Source organism: Fulmarus glacialis, unplaced genomic scaffold, assembly GCF_000690835.1.
Source record: "Fulmarus glacialis isolate BGI_N327 unplaced genomic scaffold, ASM69083v1 scaffold11393, whole genome shotgun sequence".
Lineage (NCBI taxonomy): Eukaryota > Metazoa > Chordata > Aves > Procellariiformes > Procellariidae > Fulmarus > Fulmarus glacialis.
In genome coordinates this window covers 71,596-92,591 of record NW_009203619.1, presented here as the reverse complement: position 1 = coordinate 92,591, position 20,996 = coordinate 71,596, and the positions used below count along the sequence as shown (strand labels likewise).

General features: G+C 40.8%; 1 protein-coding gene across 1 annotated transcript; it reads left to right on the top strand.

The window, feature by feature from the left end:
* Positions 1-1,704: 1,704 nt before the first annotated feature.
* Positions 1,705-19,278, top strand: PLEKHA8 (pleckstrin homology domain containing, family A (phosphoinositide binding specific) member 8). The gene is made up of 14 exons (XM_009574707.1): positions 1,705-1,759; positions 3,399-3,515; positions 4,197-4,352; positions 6,320-6,444; positions 7,880-8,038; positions 8,971-9,011; positions 9,720-9,877; positions 12,460-12,619; positions 13,031-13,116; positions 13,795-13,853; positions 15,131-15,261; positions 15,762-15,832; positions 18,133-18,194; positions 19,081-19,278. Exons 1-14 carry the CDS (start codon positions 1,705-1,707, stop codon positions 19,276-19,278), a joined length of 1,578 nt encoding a protein of 525 aa, XP_009573002.1.
* Positions 19,279-20,996: the final 1,718 nt, after the last annotated feature.

Below are 20,996 nucleotides of genomic sequence, written 5' to 3'. Positions count from 1 at the left end.
ATGTTGCCGTAACATGGAAATTTCAGAATTATCTCCTATCTGCACTTAAAATCTGAATTAAGGTCAAAGAAGTCCAAGGACTATCTATTGCATAAGTTTTTGTAAAGACTTATGTTGAAGCTCAAGAAATTAATAAGCATAAAGTATTACATAATTCTAGTGGAAAGCAAGCAATAATAAAAACCCGGGTGTCTGGCCTTTGTGCCTTTTAGAAATGCAACTGAAACTCGCATCTCTTAATTACAGATTGTTTTCCAGGTCATTAGTTTGACTTCTTGAGTATGTAATTCTCCCAGATGGTTTGGCTTTGTGAATGTCTGACATGATCTACATGTCTTCAAGTGTTTTTTTTTTTTTTCTTCAGGCTTGGCACTTTGGAACGAATGCTGTCTGGAGTCTGAGTTGTGTAACATTAAAGTTTGAATTATGTCCAAATTTCAACTGTGTTATCAAGAAATGTCAAGTTTGCTCAGTGATAGCTGCATCCAGACTTCCTGAAGTGTAATGATGGAAGTAGGCAGATCTTTCAGGCTGTGGAAACTTCTGGAGAAATACTGAATCCTTAGCAGGCACAGACTGCTTAAATATCTGTTTCTGTAGTGGACAATATCAGATCTTCCAGGTATTGCAGGTACTAACTTTAAGTTTCATACAGGAGTGCAATATGTATTAGGACCTTACCAGTGTCTGTGAAGTTGTCTGGAATCTCTTCACTTTCTTCTATGGCTAAGACCTTAAGTTACTACTCACTTTTATTGTGCTTTGCATTTTATTGTCTTTTTTTATATATATATTTTTCCCCAGCAAGGTCAATTTTTACTGTTAATGGCTCTGTGCCTCTAAAATGAGCTGTGGAAGTATGAGCTATATTTTGTCCTGCCTGTGTACCACCAGTATAAATGGGCTTAGTAAATTCTTCTTCAAAGTTGTGTTAGTGCTGGCACCAGTAAGACCTCGAAAGGTTCAGCTTTAACTTTCTGTATCAGGTGAAGTCTGAATGCTCAGTACCAAAAATTGCAATATTCCTAGGACAGTTTATGGGGAGAGAATAAAACTGAATAAACCCAAGGCTTGTGTTCATGGAAGTGTCTAAGTGTCTTTTTGCTGCTTTGTTTTTTGTTGTGTTTTTTTTTCCCCTCTGCTCTTTGCTTGTCTGCAAATGTGAAGCTCCTGTAATTGAAGATTGTATCCCTGTTGCACTGCCTATGATTTGTAAGCCACATGCTATTTTTAGCTGGTTGTTTAGGATAACCTTCCCATGGCTGCTGACTCAGTGTCAGTGAGTACCAGGTGGTTAGTGCATCTTCTGACAGAACCTTGCTGTGATTTTTTTTTTTTTTAAATTGATTTCCTTTTACAAAAATGCATTTTTATTAGTGTAACAATTCTGTTCTGAAAATACATGCTGTCCTAGTTAACAATTGCCTATCATAGTCTTTTTAATACATATCTAATAAAGAAGAGTTAGGTTCTGCAAAGGAAGACAGATAATTGCTGCTTCCCCCTCAAAAAAAAAGACCCAGAACCAAAAAACCCAACCAAACAAAAACCTCAGCAAAATATATTGACTTATAACATATTTTTAACCAGCCTCCAAAGTGATGGAGGCAGAGTGCTTTGTATGTTGGCTAATTGACTGCACAGCCTTTGATTGATGGGATGCAATTTGGTTGAGCATCAGCTGCAATTGTAAGCTGTAGGACCATGGCTGAAATGATTCATGTGCAGCAGCAGGATCTCCAGGCTGAATTAGAGGCATGTATTGACTGTGGCGCTGTGCATTATTTAAAGGATTGGTTCTGTGCCATTGAGTGTCTGAAGCAATTAACTGCTGCTCTCTGCTGAACAATCACCTCCTTTTTTTGTGAGTTCCTCCATATCAATAGTGACTTTTAGGATAATTTCTTTATTTTGGTGGCAAGACAAATAAAAATCAGTCTTGCTGTTTTCTTTTTTTTAATTCTCATTCTTGTGTTTTTTTTCCCTTCATATAAAATAAAGAAATATTGAGAATACTTTGGCATTTATAATGTTTTTATATTCTTCTGGGAAATAATGGAAGAACTCTGGAAGAGTGTGAAAAAGGATTTATGTTTAATTTGTTTTCCAGGCACCCCCAAGGTTCAGCAATCTATAAACCAGGTTGGCCTGGGTGCCGTGGTATTGCTTGTTTGAAAAAACAACCAAACAAGAAAACCCAAACCATACTCCTACTATTAGCCTGTGGCTTCAGGGCTTTCTAACCTTAAACTGAGTTGGGCTTGGCTTCAGCAGTAGCCTAAGGAACCGGTCCCTAGCGGGTAAGGAGCAGTCATTCCTCCAGCGTGATATCGGTCCAAGCCCAGCCTGGGCTCCTGCAGTGCCGAGCTGGTTGGCAGAGCCCCGGTGCAGGGGACGGCAGAAGTGAGGCCCCTCTGCAAAAACGCGTGGGAGCCATGTGGCCCACCTGGTCTTGTCAAAGTGTTTTTCCCAGAGATGGTTTGCTGGCACAGTGTGGGAGCTTCGGTATCTCGCTCCGTTGGTCCTGACAGAGGAAGCTCGTTGCAGCTCAGTAATGAAAGCTGCTTTCCTCCAGTGACGTTGCTGCCTCATTTCTTCTTAAGTTAATGAGCTTGTAGTTTTTAATTAGACATAAATGATGGCTGTCATGTCTTGTTTGTTTCTGTCTTTTCATACTGCTGTAGTACTTCCAAAAGAAGAAAACAAAAGGAGTAATTTACTTCTGAAGTCGGGCAGCAGGGTGGGCAAAATTGTACCCAGAACTATTGGTTTTGGTCTAGCCTGGTGTTTTGGTTATTCTCTGGGAAGGTATCCAGAAGTGCAAGTCATTAATTCAAGACTACTTTTTATGTGGACAGCACAGGAGTTTCAAGAGCTGTTGAGAACTGCTTCATTGAAAGATGGTGTTCAGAAATCAACACATCCGCCTCTGTCCCCTCCTTCTCTTCATTTTTAGGAGTTTCTTGCCCATTGCTTTTCAAGACAATTTTGCCAGCCCTTTCTGCAAGGGAGGAAGACACGTAAGGCAAGACAGCTTTTTGAAGAGGTGGTTTGAGGAGTGATGGAAGGAGTTGAGGCGTGGTGAACTGAAAAGGTGGTTTTGGAAGAGAGAGTGAGTCAGTGACACTGTGTTAGCAAAACTACTGAAAATGACATATGGCATCTCAAGAACATACTGCTGTGGTCCAGCTGCCTGCAGAAAGGACATGTAGCTGCCAGCAGGCAGGGGTTGTGGTGTACAACGTCTAGGCCTGTCCTCAATCTTACTACTTCAAAGGGTTTAATGTTCCAGGGGGAACTGAGAATCCTTGGGGCCTTAGTTGCAGTGAGTCCTGAATGAGAGAGGTGGTGGAATTGCAGGGAGAGAAGTAACTGAGAAATGCAGTTTTGTTTTTCAGGCTGGCAGCCTCGATGGTTTCTTCTCTGTGGTGGCATCCTGTCCTATTATGACTCTCAGGAAGATGCCTGGAAGGGTTGTAAGGGAAGCATCCAAATGGCCGTGTGTGAAATTCAAGGTAACTAAGACACAGTAACGAAGCTGCACAAAGTTTGTCCAATAATGTTGCATTCAAGATGAGATTTCAGGTCACAAGAGCTATTTGGCGGCTTGATTTTTTTGGTATGTGTTTGTAGTAACTCAGTAACTTGATCTATATGCCAGTTTTTATTCTATAGTATTGTGAAAATGTTGAGAGAGCTGCAAGCCTCTAATATAATGGGTATTCTACATGCAGGTGGGTCACTGTTTTTCATGAGCCATGGTGGAACATCACACAGCTTCAAATGACTCTTCATAAGCACAAAGCTGAAGCTAGAAATATGAATAATAAACTTCGGTACTAGGTCTGCTCACTCATATTGGATTACTTGCCACATCTTTGAGGTTCAGTTGTGGGCTGGAAACCTGAAAGAGAAGCTTGCTAGAAGAGGATGCGCTTTCCATAAACGCTCCCAGATGATACTGTACTGATCACAAAACTGCCTTTCATAGTGTTTTGTCCCACAGCTGTATATGTGTGTGTCCTGTCTATTCCCTAACTCAGAAGAGAAGTCATAAAATGGCAACAGGGGAAGTTTGGGGCTGTAGATTCCTCCTCTTTCATTACTGTTTGACCTGCCACCTAACATATCTGTTGGGATATTCAGTTGGGCTGGGAAGGGCTGAGGGACTGGTCTGAAATCTATGTTGCTTCCAGTTCATCCTGCAGATAACACACGAATGGACCTGATCATCCCAGGGGAACAATACTTCTATCTGAAGGCAAGAAATGCAGTTGAAAGGCAAAAGTGGCTGGTTGCGCTAGGAACTGCCAAAGCCTGTCTGACCGACAGCAGGACACAGAAGGAAAAAGGCAAGAACATCCTTTTGCCGGCACATACTGTTTGCTTTTATTTCCCCATCCTTGCCCCAGTAGATGTACACACAAAGATGAGAAAATCCATACCTGAGCTCTGTGTCCAACCTGTGCTTCAGGTCTTTGGTGCTGCTAAAAGCCAAGCCATGTGGGAACTCTAGCTAGAAATCTCAGGTGTTAACTCTCAGTGTGGGGATTTGAAAACTTTGGCTTTTCCTTAAAATACACTATGTATAAATCATTTGAAAACCGTGTGCTGATTTTTGTAAGTACGTGGGTTTTGTAAGTACAAGGAGTGAGTAGCTCCTGGCTGCGGGTTACTGGGATGCAGACTGTGCATGAAGGTAAGACCCCCACCTTGTGCAACTGTCTTAGTATGATGACCCAGCCTCTCATACCAGTATCTCTTGAGCTTTGGAGTTCCTCAGACCCTTTCCTTCCATGTTCTAACTGGGCTGTCTTGTGCGCTTCAAGAATCCCTTGGCAATTAAAAGAAAGGTTTGCAATTGGTTTTAAATGTGCATACTGGTATTCAGAAACTGAAATCCGATCATGGTCAGGCTATGAAAATTAATTCACTTACCTCTTTGCTTTCACCAACAATCTCACTTTCACCCCAGTGAAAACCCCTCTTGCTTACAAGCGTGGTGTTATTCATGAGTCAGTGTGAGACTTCATGCCTTAACCTGGTGTAACTCCAGCACAATGAGCATGCAGAAGATGGGAAAACAGCAAATTATTGTTAATATATCAGTGATCCTGAGCAAATGCAGGGCGGGTGGGCACTTCCTTTCCCTGAGCTGAGGAATCGCTTCTCCTGTTAGCCTTATGTGCATCTTCACCAGGCTTTGCATCTACCGGTTCAAACTGAGTCAGAACTGAGCAGAAGATGCTACTGTAGGGCCCTACACAAAGTAGGGATCTGATGCACAGTGCCTAGAAGCAGAACAAAGTTCTATCTATAAACTGACGTACAGTAGCACAGAGTGAAAAGCTACTGATGTTTTTGCAGAACTAAACCATGTTAGTCTTATTAACAGTCAAATTAATTTATTTTGTAATTCTGCAACTCTAATGTCAAAAAATTACTTCTGAAAAATCTCAGATTGACTGTTAGTCATATCTGCTCAGTTCTGCCCTCGCCAGTACAAGAAACATATGGACATGCTGGAGTGAGTCCAACAAAGGGCCACTTAGATGATTAAAGGAAATGTCTGATGGGAGAGCATAAAAAGATGGAGCCAGGCTCTTCTCAGTGAATGGACAAGAGGAAATGGGCATAAATTCAGATACAAGCAACTCCATTGAGACATAAGCAAAAATGTTTATATTGTGAGGATGAGGGAGCACTGAAACAGGTTGCACAGAGAGGTTGTGGAGTCTCCATCCTTGGCAATGTTCAAAACCTGACTAGACATGGCCCTGAGCAACATGCTCAGGCTGACCCTGCTTTGAACAGGGGAGTAGGACTGGTCTCCGAAGGTCCCTTCCAACCTCAACCATTCTATGATTCAAGGATATATATTAAATTAATCCCTTTGTGTTGGACAGGATGCGTCTTTTCCCTCCAGTGTTTTCTACCCAGAACCCTGATCTTTTAATTCAGAGTGTAATTGTTTGCACCTTAAACTACTTAGTGAAAACAAAAAATATGATATGTAGAAGTTTTGTCCTCTTTAAAAGGCCTGTTAAGGTCAAGTGTTGTGTACTTGCTTTTTCTTTGCGTCCTAAGTCTAGGAACATACTGTTTCTGTTTATGATTGCAAATAATGAAACAGTATTTTACCTGTCAGGAGCATAATTTATGGCCAATCCAGCTCATCTTTTTGAATTGGTAGAAAATGTTTTGAAATAAGGAAGTATTGATTGAATTAGATTGGATAATACTATTTCAGCAGCTTTCCAAAATCATGTACTGCAGGATGGATACAATAAATTTAACTCTTCTTTTGTTTCACTTTTAGAGTTCACTGAAAACACAGAAGCCTTGAAGACTAAAATGTCTGAACTTAGACTGTACTGTAACCTCCTTGTTCAGCAAGTGCATAAAACAAAAGAAGCCAGCATTTCTGGTGTATCAGAACCAGAGGTACAGCTCTATTTCTGGCGTAGACCGTGTCTGTAAAGCCTTGTGAACTCTTCTGGTTAGCTAATGAAGTATACACTCACAGTTACTTTGTACTGCACCCTCTTTCTGCAGAGAACCTGTGGGAAATGATGTACCCACACAACAGCTCTTGTTTAAATGGAGTAGTACTACATTGTTGCAAATAATTTTCCCTGTGTTGGGGTAGCAAGTGGTGAGATGAGATATGATATCTGTGATCTAGATAATAACATCTCTGTAGGTGGTCATGTGTGGATCAACAAAGCAAAAGATTTTTTTAAAAAAGATAACTTGCAAGAAGTGCACATTTGTCTGCCCCAGAGTCATTAATATCCTGCTCAGCAAAACATTTCTGTTCTCAACCAAAACCCTTAAAAGGTCAAGAGACAATGCAGGCCACAAAAAAGCAAAATTGCTAGAAAGAACTGCCTGATTAGCCTCGCTTAAGTTAGAATTTCAAACCTTGCCAAAGAAGCCTCATTTAAGAGGGGTCTCCTAATGACAGTGATCTGCCCCTTGCTTTGAGAGAGAAACGTGCGAAAAGGGATATACGTCACTTGCTAGAGAAGCTGGTGTGGAGTTCCAGGATGCCTCCCACTGGAGAGATGGGTCCTCAGGTGCAGGACAGGCAGGCAAAACACCTGAAGGTTAATCATTTGTGTGGGCAAACCATCTCTGTGAAGATAGCTGATAAACTGATTATGGTGAATTAACAGACAGTGCAGAAGCATGATGTAGTGTATAAATGACTAAAAGGCAGTGTTAGAACTTGCGGCTCACAGGTGTTGACCACAAACAAGTAATGAGGTGTTTATCCAGCTCATAGGTCACGCTTCTGGGGGAAACTTGCTTTCCCTGATCTTACTGGTATTTAACTGGAAAGATTTATTGCTAAAAGCATTTCAGCATCAATAACGGCATTTTGCAGAGATGAAGAGTATTGTGGCAATGTGATGCTTCATTCTGCCTGTTTTTCAGTTGCAGTAATTCATGGGATCATCATGCAGTAGTTCATGGGATTTTTGAAATTATTATCTGCAGATCATTCTGTATTTATTTAATTTGTTTACTTTTCATTTCTCCTGTCAGTGGTGTCTTCTGGAATGCCGTTGAATACATCAAGGCTTAGTATTTAATACACTTTTAAAACCGGAGATAAATAACTAAGAGGCATTGCTTTTAAAATGCAAGCATACTGAGCTGCTGGTAGTGAGAGGCTGACAAGAGGGGTAATGCTGTGAGGGGGCATAGCCCCAGTAATATGTGATGCCAGTTCTTTGAGCAGCTGACACACTGCATTTTAATTCATGTTAAACAGAAATCATGACTGTAGCAGTTGTGGGCCTTTTAGACATTAGTCGCTCAAAGTTGATCTTCTGTGGTGAGTCCATGTCTTCCAATTGGTTTCTTCCCACAGAGCGGGATTGATATGGGAGCTCTGTTAAAATCAACCTGTGACACCTTCCTGAAGACTCTTGAAGAATGTATGCAGATTGCAAATACTGCCTTCACTTCTGAGTTATTGCATCAGACCCCGCCTGGATCCCCACATTTAGCAGTTCTCAGAACGAACAAGGTAATGGCCAGTATCCTTTTCTCTCAGTCTTGGCATGGATGGTAAAGCACCCTCTTGTAAAGTAGCATTTGTAGAAGTTGGGAATGCATTTTTACCCACATTATAGCTAGTTGTCCTCCACTGGACATACTTTGCTATTTCTTGTGGTTTGCAAGTGAGGTAGGGCCATTTTTTAGTAAGGAGTGACCAATCTCTTAACTTTTAATGATAGGTGAAAGTTATTAAGCACTAACTTTCAGGACTTGATCCAGCTGCAGACAGTGGTGTTTCAAAAAACACCTGGCTGTATGACAAGTTGGTCCATTGTGGGAGCTCACAGCAATTATTACTCTTCTAAGCTACTGCAGCATCGGATCGTGGTAATATGCCAACCAGGAGCTGATGAGCTTATCTTTTTAATGACAAGGGCACTTTTTTGAATCCTGAATCCAAAACTACATACGTAAAACTGCAGCATCTCTGGCAAACAGCAGATTAAGGTGTATGTAGGAAGGTAGATGCGTCCCTGCAACTGCATCTGGGAAGTGAGATTACTTCACCATACCTGGTATTTGGCCTCAAGTTTCTTCTGTTTTTTCATGATTTTTTTCTTAAGTGAAGAAAACACAATTGCAAAGAAAACTCACTGCCTTGTTTCTTTTCCACATGCGTGTCTCACTTGGCACTTGCTAGCTAGCTTCTAAAAGAAGTCTCCTGGTTTTCTTTTTCTTCTTTTTTCTTTTGTCTTTTCAATATTTTAATGGTGTAATAATGTAGCCCTTTTTTCGCGTTTGTCTGTATACTGCCTCTAGGTCAGAGAATTAGTGAGCATATGCTTAGCTTTTCGGGTTTTTTTCTGACTCCAGCTTGGCTTTAATAAAATGTGAAGCTTGAGAAGCATGATGCAGTCTTCTTGCTTTAAAGAATATTCCCCCTCCCCACTTATCTTACAGATAAAGCACTCTGTCTTGTCCAGTCACACCTCAACGGAAAGGTATAATAAAAGTCTTTACTGTCAATCTCTTTCTAATTTGTTTTTGGTAGTGTCTGTTCTTTCCATATTTTTATTCTAATATTACTAGTACTGGATGCAGGCAGAATTGTATTGCTCTGAGCTGCGTACTTGGAAGGAGACACAACAAAAGGGAGCTGGCTCACCCCACTTCATGTCTCTTCTTTATCAGCCCTTTCCCTTTTATTCTTCTCAGCCATCCACTTGGTGACTTACTGGTCAGTCACCAGCCAGCTCTCTCCCACTTCAGTGCTTTTCCTGCATCTTAGGTTCCACTCCATAAGCTCATAAAATCGTTAATGGAGAGCAGGCTATGATTTGTGGAGTAGATGGCCAGGGTATATATTTTAAAGTACTAACAAGAGGTTATTCTTTTAGCTACAATACCTGCCTGTGATTTTCTTTTTTGTAATCAATTGTATTTTTTTTTTTTATATCTCTTTTTAATAAAGGTCATTGTAAATATATTCAAACTCTGCAAACTGAGGTTGAATCGTTAATCCTAATTGCTGCAAAGAGCTGCCTGGTTTCTTTTGTTATTTTAGACAAGTTCATTTGCTCAGAGCAGCCTGTGACAGACTATAATTTCTGTCAACTATTTTTCTCTTATTGTTATTTGTGTGTTTTCACAGGAAGAAGCTTACCAAGCAATGTTTTATACACTAACCATTATTCTTTCCCTTTCTTCAGGCAGATGGAATTGAACCCCTGTGAAAATGGCTCTGTAAAAGCAGAAATTAACCATCAAGAGCAAACCCTTATTAAAAGTCTTGAATGTTTAAACCTGGAAACAAATGAGGGGGGCAGTGATGTTTCTGTTGAAGATCACATATCAGAGGATTTGGCAGGTAAATATATGCACCTCTTTTATCCAAAATCATTACTCTTTAAGTGTAAATGGAGGGAGGTGTAGGCTGCCTGTGAGAGTGCTGATATCTTGCTTGAGAGGAAGTGTTAGTGTATTTTAGTCTGATATCTGCCTGTTGTCAAGTCTTCCCAGCATAGCTCCTGCCCTTGTTGATAGCTAACTTGGGATTGAATGGGGAAGGAAATTAAAAATTCTTTTTTGGACAAGTGGCGGCTCCTCTAGATGCTGATTGACGCGCATAACAATACAGCCTGGCAGAGCTTGGGCTCGTCTTGCGCTGTGGATAGACATGTTATTCCCAGAGGCCCTCCGCTGGGAATAGTATGTAGGGCTGCACTGTCAGATGGGGAGCATTGAAGCTTTGTATGCCTGTCTTGGAGGGGTTGACCTTGTAGTCGCTCTTGATTGCTCTGACAAATCTTTATGGAAAATTAACACTTTCTGTGCAACTAAGAGCATACTAGAAAGCACCTTATTTCTTCCATTACCTTAGCAATAGCATGAAACTTAGATTTGTGTGTGACTTCAGTAAAACACTGTTGAACTAATTCAGTATAAAATTCCATCCAACATAGCTATATTGTTAAGGGCTGCTGAACTTAATTTGGGTAAGTCTATACAAGTAACATATGATTTCTGCTCATCCTGTAAAATAGACTGTATTGTTCTTGAACAGTAGCTTTCTCTGCCTGGCCATTATTCCAAAACATACATATGCAGTCAGTGAATCAGCTGAAGTTTTTAAGCCCAAGTTAATGAACATGGTGATTTTGCTCTTACATGGGTTCTCTTTGGAATTTTTCACATTTCTGTAATTGGTGTTGTGTAGTGTGGTAAGTCCCTGCAGAATAACATGCATATGTCACCGTTTAGCGTAGTATCTCAAGAATACGTTGCTAAAGCAAGGAGATGAAACTAATTCAAGTTGTTGGTATCGTTTAGCTACTGAGGCTGTTCCTGTGCAGAAAAAGAAAAAAGCCTACCCCTTCTTGGGTACACACATCTGAGTTGCAGAGTTTTGCTGGCAGTACGGGGTGGAATAGGATGTGCAGAGCCATCCGTCTGGGATGGGCTGACCCAGTCAGCCTGGGGCTCCGTCTTGCTGATAGCTGTATTTGGGTGCTCCCTGTGAGCCCAGGAGCTCTGCACTGTCTCAGGTACTCTTCTCTCCCTCTCTCCTCTATTAAGAGCAGTCAATCTTTAAAAGCACTCAAGCATTTAAGTCCCATAAGAAATTTCTGTTTGTCATTCAATGCTTACAGTGTTTGAGTTTGGAGTTTCAGGGGACCCCAGGCTTTATGCATGGCACTCCTGTGGAATCACTGTGGACTCGGGCTGTTTCTCTGTTCACCATCCCGTGTGTCTTGGTGAAGGACAGATCAGTGACATCCCTCAAACTCTAGTTCCTTAGCAGAGTCACTTTGCTTGTGAGTAAGGCATGATCAGTGATGGCTGAGGCCATTTTTTTCTGTCCTGAGGAGCACGGGTAGAGTCTCATTGCTGTTACCGGGTGCGAGTGATTCTTTTTTCACCCAACACTGGGCTTATTTAGTGGTTCTGCAAGTAAAAGGGAAAGCTGCAAGTTTGTTTTCAGGCTTTGCTCAGAGGAAGATAGTTCCTTGCAGTTGGATCCCTTCAGCCAGAAGCTCAGTTCCACTTCAGGTCTATAAATCCTCGCTGGCCTTTGAAAGTATTCCTTTCCTGGAGAGACGTGTTCCCTGAGAAATTTTGGATGTTAGTGTGACAGTGTGGCAGCAAGATGTGCTGTGGCCATGGCCTGTGCCCTGCAGATGCTGTGAATATATCACTTTTGCTTCTTAACTTGTTCTCTGCAGTTCTCCATGAGGTCAGAAGGTCTTACCATGCATGGGATGTGACCTTTCTTTGGGTGTCTAAGACTTTGTCTTCCTTCGGAAGTGCTCATGTAGTGCTCTCAGTGAAACAAATGCGCTTGACCCCAAAGAAGAAATAAAACAGACCACAGCGGGGAAGAGGCAACTGGATCTTTTTCTGGGAAACTTTAAAGATACTCATATAAATTGGAGAGAACATAGCAGCCTTTGATATCATAGCAGTCTAAGCAGCCAGTTTACTTACGTATCAGAAGGAACAAACAAGCCACTATTATTCTTTTGCTTTTGCAAATGTACTGTGCCACTTTATCAGCATTGGGAAGGTTATAGCATGTGAGAAGTAATCTTTCTTTCAAGGAGATGAGTCTGCTCCCTGCTGCACCCAATCACTTCTTCAACGCTATTCTCTCATATTGCTGTCCTTGCTGAGGATGTGTGGGCTCACCTGCATTGGAGCCTGCTGCTTGGTCTGTCTGATTAAAAGAAATGGGGAGGGGACTCGTTGAAATGTGGTCTGAGCACCTGACAGCAGGGGAACTGTAGTGAGAGTCATGGTGTTGGCAGGGAAAGCTTTTAAGCTTGTATGATCCAGATATCCAAGTGCATTCCTTCAAAAAGGACATGTCTTAAGGAACAGGAATAACAATATGGATGTGTGGCTGTTTTCTTTTTCTATTTTTGTTTTTCTTCTGTTTCCTATAAATGTAAGGCATTAAAGAAGATGGAGAGAACAAGCTGCAAGCTGTAGAAAGCTTTGGTGCCCACAAGTTGCTGCAGTCAGAAACTAATTCTTTAAGTGGATTGACTCTGCGTGAGGAAGACAGAAATGAAAATGATTCTCCTACCTTCTTCAGTGTCATGAGCAATAGGTAGTACATGTTGCAGATGTAAATTACAAGGATTATTGAAACTTTAAGCCTTTAATTGGCTCATTTTTAAGTCTGTTCTGTCTGTAAAGCTGTATTTGCTGAGATTATTTAACAAGACTGCATACAGCACAGTAATTGAAGAAGATATCCTTTGTAGAATTGGCTGCACAGAGTGGAGTGGGAGGTTTTTTCCTTGGTTATAATTACAGGCCTTGCTTGCACGCCACAAAATGTGTATTTTCTGCAGTCATTTACTTTAACCTAGTGAAACAAAAGCTATGTTGGTGGTTCCATGTCTGTAAATTTTACCTCTATGCAAGTGAAGTGGGCATGAAATGTAATTTGGTCTTCAGAAGTTGCACAAAAGGAGTTGTTAAGGTAACAATCTTTTCTGCTTGTCCTGGACACCAGGTTCAGTGATATTGAACTTCGGGATGAGGAGGGCATACCAACAGAAGAGTTTCTGGAGTCATGTTACGCAATTGTGCCCGTTCTGGGTAAGCAGCTCTTTCTTTTCACGCTGCGGGTGCATCTAACTCCTTTTCACTGCTGCGAGCTGTGAGAAAAGGTGGAGCAGTTGGTCTGGAAAATTCGTTTCTTTGCTGAAGTGATATAGAAATAGTTCCTATCAGCAGAATCAATTTGACTGATACCAGAAGATGTTTCTTACTCTTTCGCTTTGTAGAGGATCCATTCTCATTTAGATGGAACTCATGTATAAGCTGTCTGGAAATCTATGGGTATATCTGGAACAGCAATTTCTTACCCTCAAAAGAACAGCATGGAATGCCTTGCATATCTAATACCGCTGACAGCACACCATCAGCTGTGCTAGCTATTGTTGCTATTTGATTTTTCCAAAAGCAGGATTCTGTCTCCAGCTAGTGCAGCCCCCGACATGCTTGGCCCCTGAATCTAACAGTAGATGTGAGGACGCACCCTGTAACATGCACCCTTTTGAAGACTTCCAAATTGTAGGTCGGTGTATTTTAACACTTGTATGAACTGGGGTGGATTGGTTCTACACTAAAGAAAGACTTCGATTTACGTCGTTCGTTTGGTATTCTCCTGCCATTTAGAAGGATTGTTAAGAGAGTAAATGAAATTAATCATTACTAAGACATGAGGAGTGGAAAAAGACACTATTTTAAAATATAGCCTCTTCTTTTTTCTAGACAAGCTGGGACCAACTGTTTTTGCCCCTGTTAAAATGGATTTTGTAGGTAACATCAAGGTAACAGCTTATTTCTAACACTGTTTGTTTGTTTTTTTTTTTTTAAAAAAAACCAAAATATCTGTTTTAGGTACTAAAGCTCAAGGATCTTTGTTATAGGAGTCAATACTGGAAGGCTATTTAATATTTGATAATGTTACCATCTGTCAGATCAGAATGCTGAAATGCCCCTAATTCTGTTCTTACAGTACATGCTGTGTTTAATAAATCCAGCTGTTGTGCACAAACTTATAAAATACTTGATTGACTGCCAAGTAAAACATCTGTTAAACCTAATGAATATGACTCTGATTCTGAGCTGAATAGGTTGTAAGTCATGATGCGATGGTAGCAATATTGACTTTAGACTGTAAAACAAAATGGGCGGGGGGGGAACTTTTCTCAAACAAGTAGGAACTAATTAGTGCGTTAAGAAGGAGCTTCACAGCAGATCGGAGCAGACCCTGCAGCTTTGGTTCTCGTTCTGACAGTCCTTCCAGCTCCAAGTCTGAAAAGGTTTGAAGTGCTACTTGTGGGACAAGATGTATTCATAGTGAGGGGAAAAAAAAGAAAAGCAAAACATGTCTCCTGAGTGTATGATAAGGAATATTGCGTACATTCAGATTTGCTTAGTGCAAAGTAAGGCAGATATGCACTTATCTTGCTGAAGGTAGCCACTGAAAGACTGAAAATAGCAAGAGGGAAGAATGCTATTAAAAAAAAAAAATTGAATATTTATTGTCAAGTGATAGGCAGCTGTTCTTTTAGTCTAGAAGACGACTCTGTTTAACGGTCTCATATATTTTCCCTTTTATTTTTGTGAGGAGTTGTGTACAACAAACTTTAGAATAAGTTACAAAGCTTAAGCATGCCGATGACTGCTAGGTGTAATTGAGAATTTGCAGCTTAGCAGTTGTCAGAAGGCAGTCTTGCTTGTACTTGAAGCTTGGGGCAAATGGGACCTTGCTCAGAGAGCAGGTTGAGTTAACTCCTTTCCACCCGTGTGGAGGATGCCGTGTGAACCAAAAGCATTTTGTCAGACAGAAATAGTAGGTTCCATGTAAATCTTTGACTGAGATGCTTTTTTTTGGTTGCATTAGCCAGATGGCTAGCCAGATGTGTCCGTGTTTGTGCCCTGGGAAAGCGTGCCCAGTGTGGCAGGCCAGCCGTGCCGTGGGGAGTGTGTGATGTGGTTGGGGATCTGTGGTATCTCTTTGCAGGGAAGAGCCCTGGTAAATAGGTGGTATTTATAGGACTGGCCACTGTTTGGTCTTAAAAGCTTCTTGTTTTTTCTCCAGAAAATAAACCAGAAATTTATAACCAACAAAGAAGAGTTTGATACCCTTCAGAAGATAGTGCTCCATGAGGTGAATGCCGGCGTAGCACAAGTTAGAAACTCTGCTACAGAGGCTCTCCTGTGGCTGAAAAGGTAACGGCCTTGTATCTACTTACACTATGAGCCGCTAAGGTGGAATGAGGGGCCTTTCACCAGTGCAAGCTTATGTACGTGGAGCAAACTGGTTACTTTCCACAGGCTCCATCAATCCAAACTGGCTAGGTCCAAGATTCATGTGTTGTCTGTGCTTGTATCACTGCAACTTTGCCAAAAGGCCTGAAAAAGCGGTCGCAGGCAACCTTTTTTCCCATAAAAGTGAAGTTACAGTGAGTGACTGATCCTGCTGGGCCAGAACATCAGGCAGGTGATTTCAGGCTGCAAGCAGAAATGTTTTAGCAAAGTGGTTTTCCTTGGGCTAGGAGAGAGGCTGGAAGAGGTGGCTGCATTTTTTTTTATTCAGATTGAAAATAGCGCCTTAATTCTGAGTTTTATTGCACTTCTGAGTTGCATTGCAACTTTGGGGGCTTTGTTATACTTTGGGTTACTTTGTTATAAATATGGTTTCTTTTTATTTTGCGGGCTCATCCTGACAGAGGCTTGAAGTTCTTGAAAGGGTTTTTGACAGAAGTGAAGAATGGGGAAAAGAATATCCAAACAGCTCTGAGTAAGTGCCAGTTGCTTTATTCTTCATGTGCTTCTGAATTTACATAGTTTGCTATTTTCCTCCTCGTTTAGAACTTGTGTTTTCTTTTCTTCGGTGACTAATGATGCAAGTAATCTCCAAGACATAACTTTTTTGAAAATTGCAGTTTTTGAAAATGGCCGTCTTCAGGCAGATTACTAGATGACTGTTGATTTAATAGCAGATAAAGATTCCTTTAATTGGCATACTTTTGGCAGGGGAGACAGTCATATCTTAGGGAAAAAAGTGCTTTGTCTCATTCCATTTTCTCTACTGGTTTGCAGCGAGAGTTCTCCCAAATTTATGGTTGCTGTCATGTTATTTTTTTAGTTTCTTGTGAGATTGGCCATCGCTCTTTGAAATCACCTCTTTGCCAGTATGGCTGTGAATTGCCCGTATCAGTTAGAAGGGAGTTTGTAACAAAAAAGAAGGAATTTTTTCCAAGTACACAATTTCTGACACTTACCGAGTCAGGCTAGTGCCCACGGCAAGTATAAAACAAAATACAAACCCCTCTTAGACTTGACTTGGTTATTCCTGAATAAGACCCTCTCTATATGCACGCAGTCTAATGTTATGATAATCCTTTAAAGCAGCTTTAAACCAGCTTTTTTTAAAGGTGGTGGGGTTTTTAGCTTCTTTTAAACAGCTAAACAGTCATCTATAGGATTAGTAAAAAGAATTACTACACCAAAGTATGTAAGCAGCTTTTGGAAGTGGGACTGTAAATACACTGCTACCAGATGTGGATGTTAAACACCATGAAAAGTCAAGGCACTTACTTGATCTTCTGAGTCTGAAGGCTTCAGCGCTGAATTACTTCTTGAATTGCTCTGTGTCTGCAGCAGAGCCATGCTGCTGTTTTTTTCTCACTTCTTCCTTCCCTTTCTCCCCCTGAAAAGCTCTTCCATATCTGTTACCACCAGTGCAGCTTTGGTTTACTGTTACAGTTTCTTATTTAGGACTTACTGTGCTATTTGAATCTCAAGAAAAGATGGGGTATATGTTCTCTTTCTACAACCTCAAATATCAAGCTAATGAAATGAAAATAGAAAATGGAATATGCACCGGTTCTTGTGATCTTCTGAGGAACAAACAGCTTTCTAAAGGGATTTGTCTTTACTTGGAATTTAAATCTAAGCAAACCTTTCAGCTTCTGGTGTTTTTAATGTCCCCTATATTTGCTGATAAGGCAGAGAATAGACTTGTCAGTCCTGTTTGCTGCACAATACTCTTTCTCCTTATTTCATTGCTCTTATTACTGTATGCTTTTCTCATAGATTCTCACTCCTACTGTAAAGGTAGAAAAGCTGCATTCCCCAGACTGATAGATGAGGAGTACTTCATATTACAGCAAAACTTGTGGCTGTGTTTACTGACTTTTTTACACTCTTCCAATAATAACTGTCTGCAGTCTTTTGAGCAAATATCCTAAAGCAGCAAAATGTACTGGTTCTCTTTCTTCAATGTGAACAGCTCAGGGAAAGTATAATACAATGTCAGATACTTAAAAATTCAACTGAAGGGCAAGGATATGAAATGACAACAGTGACAAACTAAGACTGGGAAAATATGCTCAAAGATGTTTGGCTTTGTATATAGAAAGCTTTGTATGTGAGAGTGGAGCTGTCTAGGAACATAACAAGGGCCTTCGTCAAAGGCTATGCTCAGGGGCACTCACAACAGAGATGCTGAGGATTATTTTAATAAAGGCCCAGTGCTTTCTGTTCCAATGACCCTTGAAACTTGACCCTCAGATGTAAAGAGAGAGTTCTTGGTTAATGCCTGAGCTAACCACCTCGACTGAGGCTGGCTAACCATCGGGTTGCAGGATTTTTTCACCCTGTATATTATTTTCTCAGACTTGCACTGAGCGGAGAACTAGATAGTAGAAGAAGTGTTAGTTGTGAAGCACAGCTAGTCAAATAAAAATTACATTTGCCTTCCTGTCTGTTAGAATACTTACTTGCTGTGGATGAGTTGAAGGAGATTTGTCAGCAGAGCTGAGACCTCAATGCGGAAATCCCAAATCTGTCATCTCCTTTCAGTCATAACTTTTGTGCTCAGAAAGAGCCATTATTTGCATCCAGTGGCAAGAATATATCCTTAAATAGTCGTTTCCAAGCTCTAAGTTCTCTTTGTGATGCAAACTTAAAACTGCCATATATCTATCTCTTGATTGAGAGTTCTGGTGAGGTTTCATTGGTTGTTTTTTTTTTTCTTTTGTGTTTTTTTTTTTTTTTTTTTTTTTTTTTTCCCCCCCCTCCTTCTCTTCCTTTAAGACAATGCTTATGGAAAAACATTACGGCAGCACCATGGTTGGGTTGTCCGCGGGGTCTTTGCGGTAAGTATTTATCTTGATTGCTGATAGAGCTGGGGGTCTTGTTAATGTCATCTTATGTTGTGTGTAATTAATAAGCCATGTTAAAATTGCAAGCATTAAAATTAATAGATTCCCTTGTCAAACCTTATTTTCTGTGTAGGACTGTGGTTATCACTATGTTCAGTATTGGGCTTTCAGGGTGGAATCTGCTTTTTGGAGCCAAAACAGACGGATCACACTTGCATGCACGTTTTTTTCATTATGTGTTTTTCAGCACAGTCTTGCAGGGCTATTAAATGAAGAAACGAGGGTTTGAGTTTGCTTTTTTGAGGATTGATCCGTCTTTGGATGTGAGCATTCAAGAAGGGTTAGTGCAGAATGTGTTAGGCAGTTGAAGTAGAATATACTGGCTAGAGGAAATGGTTTATTTTTGTCCAGTCTGGCAGCTCCCCCTCGTGTCTCTCACTGGAAATTATCACTAAAATTATAAAAGAAGAATGAAGAGTCTCATCCAGGCAATCTGGGAGAAACTGATGTATTGGGGAAAGCTTTCTAAAGAGTGTTTTGAGAATGGGACTTCAATGTTGAAATGTGTGACACTGGGTTGGGAGCTCCCCTAACAAACTGTACTTTATTTGGGGTTTGTATTTAATTCAATTCCTAAAAATCAGGCCTCTCTGAAGATGTCTTAAACTGGGGATCTACATAGAGATAATAATAAAAATATTTATATATATATTAGTCTCCCTGACAGTTAAAAATCTTAACATATGCATGTACACATAAATACATTAAAGCTATGCAATCTAAGTGCAAAGAGGGATGTCTCAGAAGTTTTTTGTGGCTTTAGTTTGGTTTGTTTTCCAATTCTGTTTTGCAAATCTAAAAGCTTTGGTTCCTCTCCCAGTTAGCTTTAAGGGCAGCTCCAACGTACGAAGACTTCGTGGCAGCTCTCTCTGTAGAGGAGTGTGATCCTCAGGAAGAAACATTTTACAAAGGAATGCAGAGGGACCTCAACATTTACTTACCAGCCATGGAAAAGCAGCTAAATATCTTGGACACTCTCTATGAAGTACATGGTTTGGAGTCAGATGAAGTGGTATGACTACAGCAAGACTGTGTCTTAAAACTTCAGGGACTGTGTCTGTTAACAAAGATTTCTTTTGTTTTGGGTTTTTTTGGACATCGTTTCTGTTCATTATATCTTTTCAGGTGGGAAGGGTGTTGTGAGTGGTTTTGGGGAAGGGTATGTATGATTTTTATTTTTTTGTTAACACTTGTTTTGTGTTTAAATGCAGAGGTACTGTTTCTCTTTGGGTCATAACTATGTCCATGATGAATGTTTTTGACTGTTTCTCTTCTGCCTGTGTACTCCCTCTTCTCTTCACCTTGCAAAAGTAACAGAGCAGAATTTGGCGTTTGCTCCCATACCTTAGGAGAGAGCCATGTGTGCAGCGGAGCGGTCAGGTTCTCAAGATGGAGCCCAGGCAGGCGCTGCTGGCTCTGGCTCTCCCATGCCCTGTGCCCACTCCCTGCGACGATGTAGGAGAACAGAGATAGTGAGAGTTACTGTTACTCTGGTAGCAGAAGAGAAGGTCAGTTAAATGCCAGCTTATAAGGTACGCAGTGTGTTTATTGCTTAAGTTAAGTTGAAGCTTTTTAATGCAGCACCTCCCCAAATATTACAGAGATCTTCACCACAAGCATACGTGGTTGGTGGTCTAACTTCCCCAGGAACCAGCCTTTGAAACTGGGGGTTGTGTTCCCTGACCAGCTCCCAGTATGTGCCACGTTCTCCCTGTCAGCTCCTGCCACTGGGCCACAAGAAACTTGCTGGCACAGACTGGCAGAACCCAGCTAGTTGCAACAGTGCTTTACACAAGCAATTGAAGATCATGTCCATCATCCTGGTTTATTAAGGTTTTGGTGGGTTATTCTATTTTGGGTTTAGGGTTTTCTTAAATCAAATTCACACAAAAACGTAACATTTGCTTAATTGAATACAGCTAGCAGTTTGAAAAGCAGATTTTATTAAAATCCTTCCTAGGCTGCCATTATGGGCAGAGACTTCATGAAAGTGGACATAGAATGAGTACAGCATAGGAGAAGCTAGAATTTGTCACAGAGCTATTGCACATTGGGCCAATTACAAACCTGAAAATCTGAAATGATGTAAAGTGACTGGAAGTTAAGAAAGTAAGATTTGCCCTTTTTCCCATTTTGCTGATACAGATAAAAATGTGCTCCTTAACATTGCTGCTATTAAAAATAATAAAGAAGTCCTTTTAGCTAGTGATATGGTTAAGGACAAAATTCGTAGTTGTGTTAATGACTAGAAGGCTGTCTGTGAATTACTGACTGCCCATTCAAGGCATAAACGGGTCTCTTAGTGGCGACCTAGGGCTTCAGATGGCTTTGTGCAAAAAGTTGAGTTTAACTCATGTGCAGGAGGAGAGAAGACTGCGATAATGGCGTACTTAGAATTAGTAAATCTTTGTAAATACAGGAGAAGTTTCAGTGTCACCATACTCACAGGAGAAGTACTGCTTTTGCTAGGCTAAAAACCATGTTGTCAGTAAAATGAATGTACTGCAGGCCTGCTGCCCTCCATCGCTCTGTGACGGGAGCCTCTCTGCACACCGAATACTTGATCCTTTCTAAAGAGCCTAGCATTGTGAGCTTTAAGGAAAACATATGATGCTTGAAGAAAAGACCAAACATCACACTTGGTGTATAAAGCAAGATACCGGAACTGTAATTAGGCATTTAAACAGTGTGTCTTTCTTGTTCCTGTCATCTTCTCTGAGTTGTGCCTATCTGTAG

What these genes read in the sequence shown, in the direction of transcription:
- PLEKHA8 (XM_009574707.1), top strand. Translation starts at nt 1,705, where the DNA reads ATGGCTGAAATGATTCATGTGCAGCAGCAGGATCTCCAGGCTGAATTA. An exon ending in CAGGACACAGAAGGAAAAAG is followed by an intron (nt 4,353 to 6,319) that starts GCAAGAACATCC and finishes TTTCACTTTTAG; the next exon opens with AGTTCACTGAAAACACAGAA. An exon ending in CTGGTGTATCAGAACCAGAG is followed by an intron (nt 6,445 to 7,879) that starts GTACAGCTCTAT and finishes TTCTTCCCACAG; the next exon opens with AGCGGGATTGATATGGGAGC.